This window comes from Papilio xuthus, unplaced genomic scaffold (assembly GCF_000836235.2).
Source record: "Papilio xuthus unplaced genomic scaffold, Pxut_1.1 DF827756.1, whole genome shotgun sequence".
NCBI lineage: Eukaryota > Metazoa > Arthropoda > Insecta > Lepidoptera > Papilionidae > Papilio > Papilio xuthus.
In genome coordinates, this window is record NW_013530893.1 from 5,425,796 (window position 1) to 5,438,465 (window position 12,670).

A 12,670-nucleotide genomic window follows, 5' to 3' on the forward strand; every position below is an offset into this window, starting at 1 on the left:
AAAACACAATTGATAGATCTTCAGTTAAAATAAAAATTATTCTAGGACAGTATAGGAAATCTTAAATATTATAAGACAGTTTTCGCCTTCAACTTCGTAAGCATAGAATCTAAAAATATCCTATAACATGCCCGCGTACGTTAGCTACCTTCCTGTCCTAGTCCCGTTAAAATCGGTCCACCCGTACCGGAGATTATCCGGTACAAAAGCAGCCTTGTTAACAGACATACAGGCAAGCAATAATTTAAAAAATTGATATTTCTTTATCATCTACACAAATACACACATCATCATCAGCTCATCATACGACTCCAACGTTTTTTCTATCGTAAGGTGACAAACGAGCGAGCGGCCACTTGAAATTGCTGAAGTAGCGAAGCGACCGTTGCCCATAGACATACGCAATTGCCTCTTCGTTGCCTACCTCTAATCGACGGAGTATAGGATGCACAGAAAGAAAACATTTTCCCATCCCATCCCTCAACCGGAAAATCCACTTCCACTTCCCATCCTTTCTTTATACGAAATAAGGGGGGAAGGTAAAGAGGACTAAAATTAGGACTCCGGGCATTTTTAACTATGTCTTGATGAATTTAGTCTAATAGTAACTATAAGTTAGTAAAAAATCGTCTAAAATCTAACCTAAATCTAACTTCTAATCAGTTACATTGACTAATGTGTAACGTTCGTCGTACAATAATTTAGCCGCCACAGGGCAGTAAAGTAATATCAGCATAACAATGACTAGAATACCAGGTAAAATTGTGTAAAACAAAATAAGCAAATACAATTCATCTGTGGTGTATTTTGTAACGTAGCTACGGCTTCGTATGACGTCAGCGTAATACTTCGCGGAGGCACGCGGTTTGCGGGTGCGATTACTACTGCTGAAATCCACTTGATATAAACCAAATTGGGCTCTGGAAGAGAAACGAAGGGTAAGTTAACAATAAATAGACACTAAAATACTACCGAAAGAAGGAAGGAATAAAAAAAAATTGAATTTGTAGTCTATGTGTTCTTCCAAGCTAAGTTGGACGTCTATGCCAAATTACAACGAAATCCATTCAATACTGGTGATACCTTCTAACAAATATCTATCCAGAGATTCGTATTTATAATATTACTAGCTATTCGGCTCCCTCTGCGCGGATTAAAAAAAACATAAATAGTAGCCTTTGTCCATTCAGACTATGTTCATGGTGTATACCAAATTTCATCGAGATCCTTCCATCCATCTAGCTATTCATCTAAACATTCGCATTTATATTAGTAAGATAATAAGAAGTAAAATATTTGAAACCTTTGACCGCCAAGATATTTGAAAAGAACTATACTTTTGTTAAGCAAATCTATGATCTTTAGAAATAACTTACGTGTAACCATCAAGCCATTCAAAGTTATCAATCATCGTCCAAGCTGTGTAAGCTGTTACGTTGACGCCATCTTTGTTTATTGCCAGCCAAACCTATTAAAAAAAAACATTTTATAATGTTTCATCGTAAAATTTGAAAAGTATTGTAGATAGACCTTTTTCAATTTTGAAATTCACATCTAACGCCATTCAACCGTGTTTGGTAAACCGTTTATTTTAAACTGATTAACCGTTTTCAGATCAAAGTCTTAGTATAAAACATATCGTCATCCCTGTCATAATCTTTTAGAAGACAGAGATAACGGTTTTAATCGGGAATTTAGTCTCGGAAAATCACGGTAAACGCGCTAAACGAGCAACTTTGCGAGAAACCTAATGTAACAAATTGATTAGCTTCGTTTTAAGCTTAAGCTTAAACGCGAGCGTAACCGGTCAGTGACCCCACTCAGCTATGCGATTGCGATTGCAATTTAAATTTGCCAATCAGAGGTCAACAAATCGACGTGACGTCGACCACTCGTCATGCACACGTGTTTATGTGTGTGTGTGTGTGTGTGTGTTGTAGTATACGTGTTATGTATGTGTAGTGTTTGGAAAGTATGTAGGAGGTCACCTACATGTCCATATTTGATTTTGATGAACGTTTGTTAAACAAACTTGTCAAATATGTATGATCGGTCATTAGATTTATGAATTACTAGCTGTCGCCCGCAACTCTGTGGCGCGGAATTGAAAAAACTTAACATTTAGGGGGATGAAAAATAGATGTTGGCCGATTCTCAGACCTACTCAATATGCTCACAAGATTTCATGAGAATCGGTCAAGCCGTTTCGGAGGAGTATGGGAACGAAAATTGTAACAAGAGAATTTTATATACAAGACTAGCTGCCGCCCGCGACTCCATCAGCGGGGAATTAAAAAAACTGTATTAGTAGCCAATGTGTTATTCCAAACTATGTTATCTAATCTATATCTACTCGTATATTTAATCTATATCTGTGGCGAATTTCATCAAGATATGTTGAGCCGTAAGATACCTTCAAACAAGCATCCATATAAACATTCGCATTTGTAATATTAGTAAGATGTATGAACGATGAATTACCTGTTCCAAATGTTTCTTATAGTAATCTATTCTCTCGTAATCATTTAAATTGCTACCTCTTGTTGGTACACCGTTTTCAGTGATCAACACTTCGATATCACCATATGAGTCTTTTATAGATTTCAATATATTTCTAATGCCTTCAGGATAAATCTGCAATAATATAACATTTTTCAATTCCTACTATCAGCTTTATTATCTACAATATTTGTTTACTTAGAGTATGTACTATCAGGACTAGATTTAGCATTGCGGCGCCCTAGGCGACATTTTTGCGGCGCCATCTTTTTTTGGAGTCGGGGAAATCTTCCTAAGCCTGAGGCGCCCGAACTGTCACCCTGCCTGGTAATAACGCCGATACTAAGTACTGCAGAAGCCAATGTTTACGAATTCTGTGTTTAAATTATTAAGGTATAAAAAAATATCCGATTTATACCAAATAGATGTTGCCTAAAATCACAAATTATATACCAAAAATTGTACTTCTAACAATGCTCAACTATCAAGAATGATTCTATAAAATTTTAAATTATTCCTTAAAAACATATAAAAACAATTTACAAACCCAAAACCAAGAACACGCGGCCCTTTTCCATGTTGTATCGTATTCCAAAATGGCGCCGATTTCAACACAGCTCTCTCCGAGCGGCCAGTCCTGGAATTTGTCATCCGGTTTCGCTTTCCGCACTCGACGGGACGTGTAATAGTTTAAACCAAAGAAGTCGTATGTGCCTGAAAATTAAACCTTCTTACATGAAAGCCTTAAAATAAAAAAAAAGATTTATTCTTTTTTTTTAAGATTTCGTATCCTTAGACAGCCATTTCAAAGGTGAATCAATGCAGTGAAGTAGAGTTAGAGTTCGTTTAAAGTTTTTTTTATCAAAATTATACACAATTCAAATTTGTAAGATAAATCCATGAATAAAAGATATATTGGTAACACGTCTTTTCCGGAGACCCTGTATAAGAGATAAACGTTATAATATTACCTTTAATAAGGATAGTTTCCTGTTTACTAAGCGCCGGTAGTCTAGACCTAGAATATCCTTGTTTTTTACTATTCTCAGCTACTATCTTCTCTATTTTTGGAGGCCATCCACCCTCTTTCGAGAAGACAGCGTGGATACCCATTCGCTTAAAAAACATAACAAAATGCTTGTATACCTTAATTAAGTAGGTCTTTATCATCAGCTCACTATACGTCCCCACGAGGGGCTCGGAGCCTGCCATAAGTTAAGGGTGATTAGGCCATAGTCAACCACGCTGGCCAAGTGCGGGTTGGTAGACGTCACACATAACTTTTGAATTTCTTCTGAGATATGTGCAGGTTGCATCACGATGTTTTCCTTTACCGTTAGAACGTCTGATAAATGTACATATTTAAATCGGAAATTAAAAAGCTGTGTTTGACTATAGTCAACCTTGACTTAGAGTAGGCTCCGAGCCCCTGGGTGGGGACGTATAGTGAGCTGATGATGATGATGGCAAGGTATATATATGGTTTATATAAGCTGGACGGATCAATGATAGTAAATTAATAAAAGAAAATGGTGCGAAAGTGAGCGAAAGTGTTAGTCAGGGCGGTCCCAGATTTATACCTTTCAGAGGTATGAAATTAAGAGCACCTAACACGGAGTGCATGCATGTATGAATATAGAAGAAGCGAGAGAGGTTTCAGGACCGCGGTTAAAGGAGGTCCGTGGTCTCTGCCTACCTCTTTGGATTAGCTTGAGTTATGTTGTTGTTTATAAAACAATTTGTTCTTTTTTTAAACTGATTATATTTTCATATTTTCAACGAAATACTACTATATAAAATATCATACTATACCATGTACAAATTAACTAGATCGGTGATATCTTTGTGTTCTTCTGACGCTGGTTCGAACCAATAAAGATGATTTGTTATGCCAACTTTACCTGTGTTGACAAATTGTTAATAAATAAATTTGTTTTTAATCACACAAGCTAATACTCATACAATTTATTCGGTGAAGGCACCGACTAGTTACAGTCCATTAGGAGGCATTCTTCAGGGTAAGTAGGACTGGTATTGTGGCCCGTATCTGAGGTCTAGGTTCTAAACTAATTGATGACGACACCGGATAAAGTTTAACACTTTTAACCCTTAAAATCTAGGACCATTAATTTGTCAACTCATGACGATAAATCCCTAAATCACATTTATTGAAGATAGAAATTATAATTAACAACTGTCGTCCGCGATTCCGACCGCGAGTAATTAAAAAAAACTTAATTAGTAGCCTATGTGTTCTTCCAGGCTATGTTCTACATATATACGACATTTCAGCGAGATTCCTAGATCTGTTCTGGAGATACCTTCTAGCAAACATCCATCAATCCAAACATTCGCATTTATTATATTAGTAAGCAGTAAGATAACGCTAAAAAAAACAAACCATGATACTTCATCCTGTATTCATCATCATAAAGCCTCCATGCTTTAGCGTGTGCCAGCAATATATTTTTATGGCAAATGTAGTTACCAAAATCTGGGTCTTTGACACCGGGCGCGAAAGCACCCCTATTGTAACCTACGTCACAGATTATTATAGGTTCATTGATCGTAACCCAGGTCTTTACTCGATCTCCAAATAAAGAAAACGCAACTTTCGCATAATCCATAAACCAATCGGCGATCAAAGGATTTGTCCAACCTCCTGTAATGGTACAAATACACATAAAAAAAAATACGAACGATGCAGATAAAAACAAATGACGAACTGTTAGACGGCCGGCACTTTGGGTCTTTTAAAAAAAACCCGTAAGACTTTTCACCAACTTTAATTAACTCTACAATATATTTTCAACTATCTGGTCTCCGAGTCCGGATTGTGTGTATAAATCGCGAGCTTTGGATTCCGACTTAATTAAAAATGTAATTGTATATATAAGGTAAACTAATTTTGCTGACAGTAATGGAAAAACTTCGTCAGTGTTCATTTGCTGACTGTACAGCCTTTACATAATAGGTGGGGTTATAACAGAACGATGCAGATAAAATCAATTGATAGTCAACCAATTAACTTATTTAATAAAAAGCAAAGATATAAATTCAAGCATCAAAAAAAAAATAGAGTTTGAAATTGAGTGAATAATGTTAATGTTTTAAAAGAACTAGAAGACAAACTACTCATCAAGACGTTTCAAACGAGAACAACTCGATGAGGTTCTGTCGTTTCATTGCGAAGTTCCTATCACCTTCTAGCTCCATCGTCAGATCATCATCATAATTACATTATCTCGCGATTTACATATATTTAAAATTTCCTCCTTTCTAAATTACAAAGTCTTCCATAAATTAGGGGGCTCTGAGCTACTCAATGGGGACGTGAAGTGAGAAGATCATGATGCTAAATTTCAACTCAATCGGTAACCGGGAAGTTGAACTTTATATTGCAAGATTTGATGACTAACATCAGAATTGGTAAGACTAAATAAAAGCTTATAAAAGAAAAAGGTTCAACGAAGGCAATTAACGTGGAGTACAACTCAAAAAAGAGTACCTAATTAGTGTATTTTTAACCAAATAAGCGTACGTCATAAACGTACCAATTGCGTGCGACAAAACGTGATTTACCTAAATTTTGCAATCTCTGCGGCAAGTCCCAATGGTAGAGAGTGACGACAGGCTGTATGCCTTTCTCTAACAGTCCGTTGATAAGATTGTTATAATATGCTTTGCCATCTTCACTTATTCTTTCACTCGTACCCGTTGGCAGAAGTCTTGGCCATGATATTGAGAATCTAAAAACAAAAAAATCAAAGAAAAAAGTCAACTTATAAAAGAAAGTCAACTTACTAATATTATAAATGCGAATGATGTGATAGATGGATGTGACGTGGATGTACGGGTGGGCTACACTAATTAAGTTATATATATTCACGCGGACGGAGTCGCGGGCGACAGCTAGTGTATTATAAAGCACTAGTGTACTATAAAGTATTTATTTAGACGACGAAAAACCTCAACTCAATACATTTTAGTTGCCTTAAAACAGTGGATTGATAGCGAATGTATTAAGTACGAAGATTTCTAAGGCCCATAATAACTTGACTTCCTTTTTAAATTCAGTCTACAGTATCAATCAAACTTTACAGCAGCTCGCAATTATGCTCAAGTCGCTTCGCAGAACACATGTAACACTGGCACTAAACTGCGCAGTAAGGCGTGAGCAGCTTACAACAAAATTGCATAAAGTTTCGCTATCGCCCGCAACTCCGTCGGCGCGGAATTGAAAAAAAACTTAATTAGTAGCCTGTGCTCTTCCAGACTATGTTCTATACGTATGCCAAATTTCATAGAGATCCGTTCAGCCGTTCTAGAGATACCTTCAAATATCCCTCCATATATCGATCCATTTAAACATTCGCATCTATAATATTAGCAAGATTACATACCTGTAGAAATGTACACCAAGATCTGCTGCAATTCTGACATCCTCTCTCCAATATCGATATGAATCGCACGCGATGTCAGCGTTGGAGTGATCGACGTTTAAATCGGGATTACTATGGAGATGTTTATCCCATATACTCAAACCTTTGTCTGTAAACGAAGAAATTATGAATAACCCGACATCATTGACCTTTATAAATGTATTGGCTATATAACGTAGTACTTTGTGCCTATTTGATTACCGCCATGTCGCGTAACTACAACAGGCGTGTTTATATCGGAACAAAGCAAAAGCTGCCATTTCCAAGCAATCGCCTATCTATTTATAGAGATCAGTGCCCGACAGATATAGGAGGTGATGTTTTTCTCATATACGTAATAATTACCGTGAGATTCCATTGACGAAATATACGTGTACGAGAACTGTAAACATTTTTAACTTTGTTGCAAAGATATCAAATATTACTTAAAATAGTTTTACGCATTAAAAACCTATTGTTATATAAAGTTATGTTCCTGGTTAGCACCAGGTCGGGGTTAGGGTGTCTTTTGACGAAAAGTTCTGCGTATTACAGTCTCACGTAACTATTAATATCCCTAAAGTCATAATAAAATATAAAGGGCGCCGTAGTGATCTCGCCCAAAGGTCTAATAGAGCTAAGACCCTTACGGTTTATAGATTGTCAAGGTTTTTATAGTAACTATTATTGCTCAAAATATGAAATTAAAGACGTAGTCACAGGAGAACTAGCGTTGTACCCTTACCGCTAACATTCCAAGCTCCCTCTACTTGATATGCTGAAGTTGCGGCTCCAAACTTAAACTCCGGCGGAAACTTGATAGCATGCACATTGCATATCAAAACACTGAGAAATGGATTGTTAAAACATATTATAAATTATTCTACAAACTAGCACTTTGAGTTTGAGTAAACTTAACAAGAATTGAACTGCTAGATATGAAGCGTCAATAGTCAAATGATTAAGGGTACGTATTTAAGTAAATGATTAAGGGGACTATCCAACATAAGAAGAATTTTTCAAATCGGACCAGTAGTTCCTGAGATTATAGCGTTTAAACAAACAAACAAAAACAAACTCTTCCGCTTTATAATAATAGTACAGATTAACAAATATCTGCTACTAATAAAAAAAATATATTATAAACGACACTCATATTAAGAAAAATCCATCGCTTACCAGAAAACGCCCTGCCACAGTGGTGTCATTATGTATATTGACCAGATTTCCTTCTCTAGACACAACATAAAATATAATCTATGCATCTAAACATATCAATAAAATTGGACTGTCTGTATGTCATATCGAAAAAAAAATATTTTGTACACGTAATGTCTTTGCGTAGCTAATAACGAAAAACCATTTTTAATTTTCGTCTGTGTACGTGTGATTGTCAGGGCCGCGTTTGTTCTGGAATGATTTTGACAAGACTTTGACGAGACTCTGACGAGACTCTGACGAGACTCTGACGAGACTCTGACGAGACTTTGACGAGACTTTAACGAGACTTTGACGAGACTCTGACGAGACTCTGACAAGACATTGACGAGGCGTTAGCTAATGCATGCAGGCATATTATAGGCTACTTTTTTAATTCTACGCTAACGAAATCGCGGGCTTAGGCTAGTAAATAAAATAAAACTTAGGTTTAATAAATAAAACATAAATTACTTGTAGGTTTTAATTCATTAAACATTGTTTTAATTAAGGAAGGCTGTAATTATTTCTTCTTATTAAGGATTACTAAGGATTACCTTACTTTAATTAATATTAATTTATGTTTATAATGTTTTATATTCATATAAAGTAACTCTGTCTGTCTGTCTCATTTCAGAAAGTAAACAGATTTAAATGAAATTTGGCACACAGCCTAGAGCCTGAGAAAGAACACAAAAGGACTTTTTATGGCGAAAAAAGGGTTGTAAGTGATTGAATGGCGGGATGAAAAGTTGTATCTAAGTATCGTCATTATTAGAGCTAGAATCTAGAAAATTTATTTTTAGGCCATGTTTAACTTTATACCCTTCAGCGGGGTACACGCAGCAGTTTGGAGACGTTCTAACAAACCAAATATACACATTTATAATGTTAGTTACATCAGAATTGGATGATGTCGCGAGCATAGTACTAATAGGTTTCAAAATGTTTATGATTACTGTGGACGAAGGTTTTGACGAGCCATTGTCAAAGATGACTCATAGACGTACAGACTTATCTGACCTGGTTGCGTAAGTCAACTTAAATTACAATACTATTATACGATCTCAACGTCAAAGACGTTTTGTAAATATATTAAGTAATAGCGGTCACCAGTGACTTACAGTGCGAAATTTAAAAAAGTAGCCTGTATGGCGGCGTGCGTCAAATTCTCGTCAAAATCCCGTCAAAATCGGTCCAGTAGTACCGGAGATTATCCAGAACAAACGCCGCTTAGCGGTCAGATATACACACGCAAATACAACGCTTGTACGAAATAAGATTTTTTCTCGAATATTACATACGGACACTCCAATTTTATTATCTTTTTTTTTGAAAAAAATATTAGCTGATTTTTTTGTTTGAAAATTAACTAATATTTCTTTTACCATTCCAAATAAGCTGTAAGCTTGTGCTAGGATATGGTTTACGACAATAGTCGAATGGCGGGATTCGAACCCCCGACCTCGTGATCGGAAATCCGTAACCTTAACCATTAGGCTATTGACGCTTAAATCTATTTTTATATATCAAATCCTCGAGTCATAATGTTAGTCACCATGCTCCTCCTTGCCCAATATTTATGAAATTTCTGAGAATCAGTTTCTTTTTATTTTTTAATCCATTGAGGACGTAGTCGCGGGCAACAGCTAGTAGATGATGTCAATGTAACATCGTTACAATGTTGCTTCGGCGAACTATTTTTTTCTTTTTAAACGATAAGGATGTTATGCGATCAAACTAAGTACATCAATTAAATTAGCTCCAAGTGAAATTCCTTATATGAAAGTAAGGTTTGCAAAAAAAAAAACTAGAAAAAAGTTCAATTATTAAAAAAAAATAAAAAACATAGTTTTTTTATATTTAATTGTAAGGTATTATTATTACTGGCAACCTTTTGGCCATAAGCATTTGAAAAAGACGCCACCGCGCCGCGAAACTGACCATAACTATTCTTAAAATGTGGAGAGTGGAGTTAAAAAGTTTGTTTTGGTATATTTTTTGCTAACCCTTCCTTAACGATTCGAAACAGCTGCTATGACGTCACAAAATGGCCGAAAATCAATGGAGAAACATGGATTCATAACTGAATACGATTCAGATTAGTTCGAAGTTGGTTTCGATCGATATTTTTAAGCCATTCACCTCACTATTAAATTGTAATAGATGACAAATGTGGCCTAAATTGGCACACCTATAAATACGTTAGTAAAATTAACCTTCAAAATCAATTATATATATATTTACTTAAGTATCTTTTTGTGTGTCCTTACATTAATATGTAGCGTAATAAGGAATGTCGCCCTTCACACCCTTTAATATACATATGTATAAATAGAACTGAAGTGTTGGTATGTAATATCGAAATAAAATTGCGTAAATTTACGACATAAACGGTTGTATCTTTTGATTAGGTTCGCTTAGAAGTTTTATTTTTTCACAGCACCTAGCGACCGCAGACCTGAACGCGTTCACGCGTTTTTGAGAAAAACGGTTTTGACAGGCAGACGGACGGACAACGAAGTGATCCTATAAGGGTTCCGTTTTTTTCCTATGAGGTACGGAACCCGAAAAATAATTCGTAGGAACATGATGTATTTGCGCAGCTGTTAACGAAAAGCTAATTTTTAAAATTTTTGTCTTTCTGTTCGATAGGCCGCATTAGTTCCGGGTAATCCGGAACAATTGATTTACGGGAATTGGGCGGTAGCTTATGCACGCAGGCGTATTATAGGTTATTTTTTTAATTCTGTGTTGACGAAGTCGCGGGCGACAACTATAACAATTATCATTAAGTGATTAATATGTACATTTATTTTATTTTAATTACTTTAATCAGGAAATTACATAGCTATAGTAATAGATATGTAAGCGAGCGACAACGTGAATTCGTTTAAATAGCGAAGTGACCGCTGCTCATTGACATCCGCATTCGATTTGTCGCCAACAGAGATGATAAACAGAAGAGTTTATTTCTTCTTTCTATGCGTCCTCCGCTAAATCCATCAAAATACTACACGAAACTTTCTCTCGGAATATTTTTAACGATGTTTCTAGACATGCTGACGAGAAATATTATAAAATTATAACAAATTGTGAATTAAATATCATACATATAGTTTAAAAAATATTGGTTTGGATTGACGCCTGCACATAGTATATTAGCAATTTTTTAATGATGCAATTCGTTGCCTTCTATAAACGTCATTCCTATTAAAATGTTGCAAATATGCAATAAATCTTAAAACTTATTATTTTATATTTACATTTACTATAAACCTATAATCATAAAGGGGACGAGTTTAAATTTGATGCCAGGTACAAATAATTTTTTTGGGTTAACGCAAATGAGGACGAATAAATTATAAATTGAATAAAAATGCTAAATAAGTAACAGACAGCGACCGTTCTAAATGTCATATTTTTATTGTAATATGTAACTGGGTAAATATGTAATTATTTGCATTTTATTCTAGAAAGTTCAATGACCAATCAATTTTCTTTACATATTAATAAAATTGTAGTGTCTGTGTGTAATCGAGACAAAATATCATATTTCGTATACGGCCACCATTGTTCCGTGTAACCTCCGGAAATCCTGGACCCATTTTTACGGGACTTTAACGTGAAGGTACCGGGCATAGAATGATAATAAATATACTATATGTCACGGCAGTCTAAAACTTAAAGTTGGTAAGGGCATAGTATAATTTTATTCAAATATCTTGGCGGCTCAAGGACATTGCAGTGCATCGCAGCACACTCTCTCAGCGCACTAAGTCCTGCTATACCTAAAATTGTATAATGCGATTGTCTCGCCCGAAGTTAAGAGCCGGCAAGATATTTTTACGACTTGTAGTTTTAAATAGAGGTTAATTATGTTATAAAAATATTGTCCCTTGAGATTCCTTGTTTTATCACCATAGTTTTGTATGCAATTAAAGAGCGTGTTAAAATGCAATTTTCAACTTTATTACTTCAGTTTACTTACGAGTATATTTACTTCTTGCACCGAATCTCAGTTGACATTACTTTTTACAATGATAATTCCTTTACTTGTTATCGGCTATATGAAAACTAGTTGTCGCCGGCAACTCCGTCCGCGTGGAATGAAATAACTTAATTAGTATTCTGTTCTTGTCTATTCTTCCAGGCTATGTTCTACATCTATGCCAAATTGTCATCGATGTCAATATTCGTTCTGGATGTACTTCGAACAAACATCCATCCATCTAAACATTCGCATTTTAAGTAACATCAGAAACTAGTTAGTTCATTTTATTCTATTTTTAATTGTGTCGTTATGACTTAAATTTTTTAGGTTACTTTTTATTTGACTACAAACAGTCGCCGGTGATTTCGTCAGCGAAGAATTAATAATTGTTAAATACGTGTGTACGAAATACGATTTTATTCTCGATATTACATACAGACATTCCGATTTTATTAATATGTATATGTAGATTTAAATATGACACAAACATCGAAAATCCTCAATAAATTTTGCGCATATATAACAGTATTTCTGTATTCATCGCCAGTTTTTCACTAAC

The 12,670-nt window shown here is 35.3% G+C and overlaps 1 protein-coding gene across 1 annotated transcript; it reads right to left on the reverse strand.

Annotated features, from left to right (window-relative positions):
- Positions 1-539: 539 nt before the first annotated feature.
- Positions 540-8,200, reverse strand: LOC106116216 (myrosinase 1-like). Its single transcript, XM_013309972.1, has 11 exons — positions 8,100-8,200; positions 7,666-7,766; positions 6,903-7,050; positions 6,082-6,248; positions 4,901-5,161; positions 4,312-4,400; positions 3,471-3,615; positions 3,047-3,213; positions 2,482-2,634; positions 1,377-1,468; positions 540-920 (listed from the first exon to the last, which is right to left on the reverse strand). The coding sequence occupies exons 1-11, from the start codon at positions 8,183-8,185 to the stop codon at positions 656-658; spliced, it is 1,674 nt and encodes a 557-aa protein (XP_013165426.1). The 5' UTR covers positions 8,186-8,200; the 3' UTR covers positions 540-655.
- Positions 8,201-12,670: the final 4,470 nt, after the last annotated feature.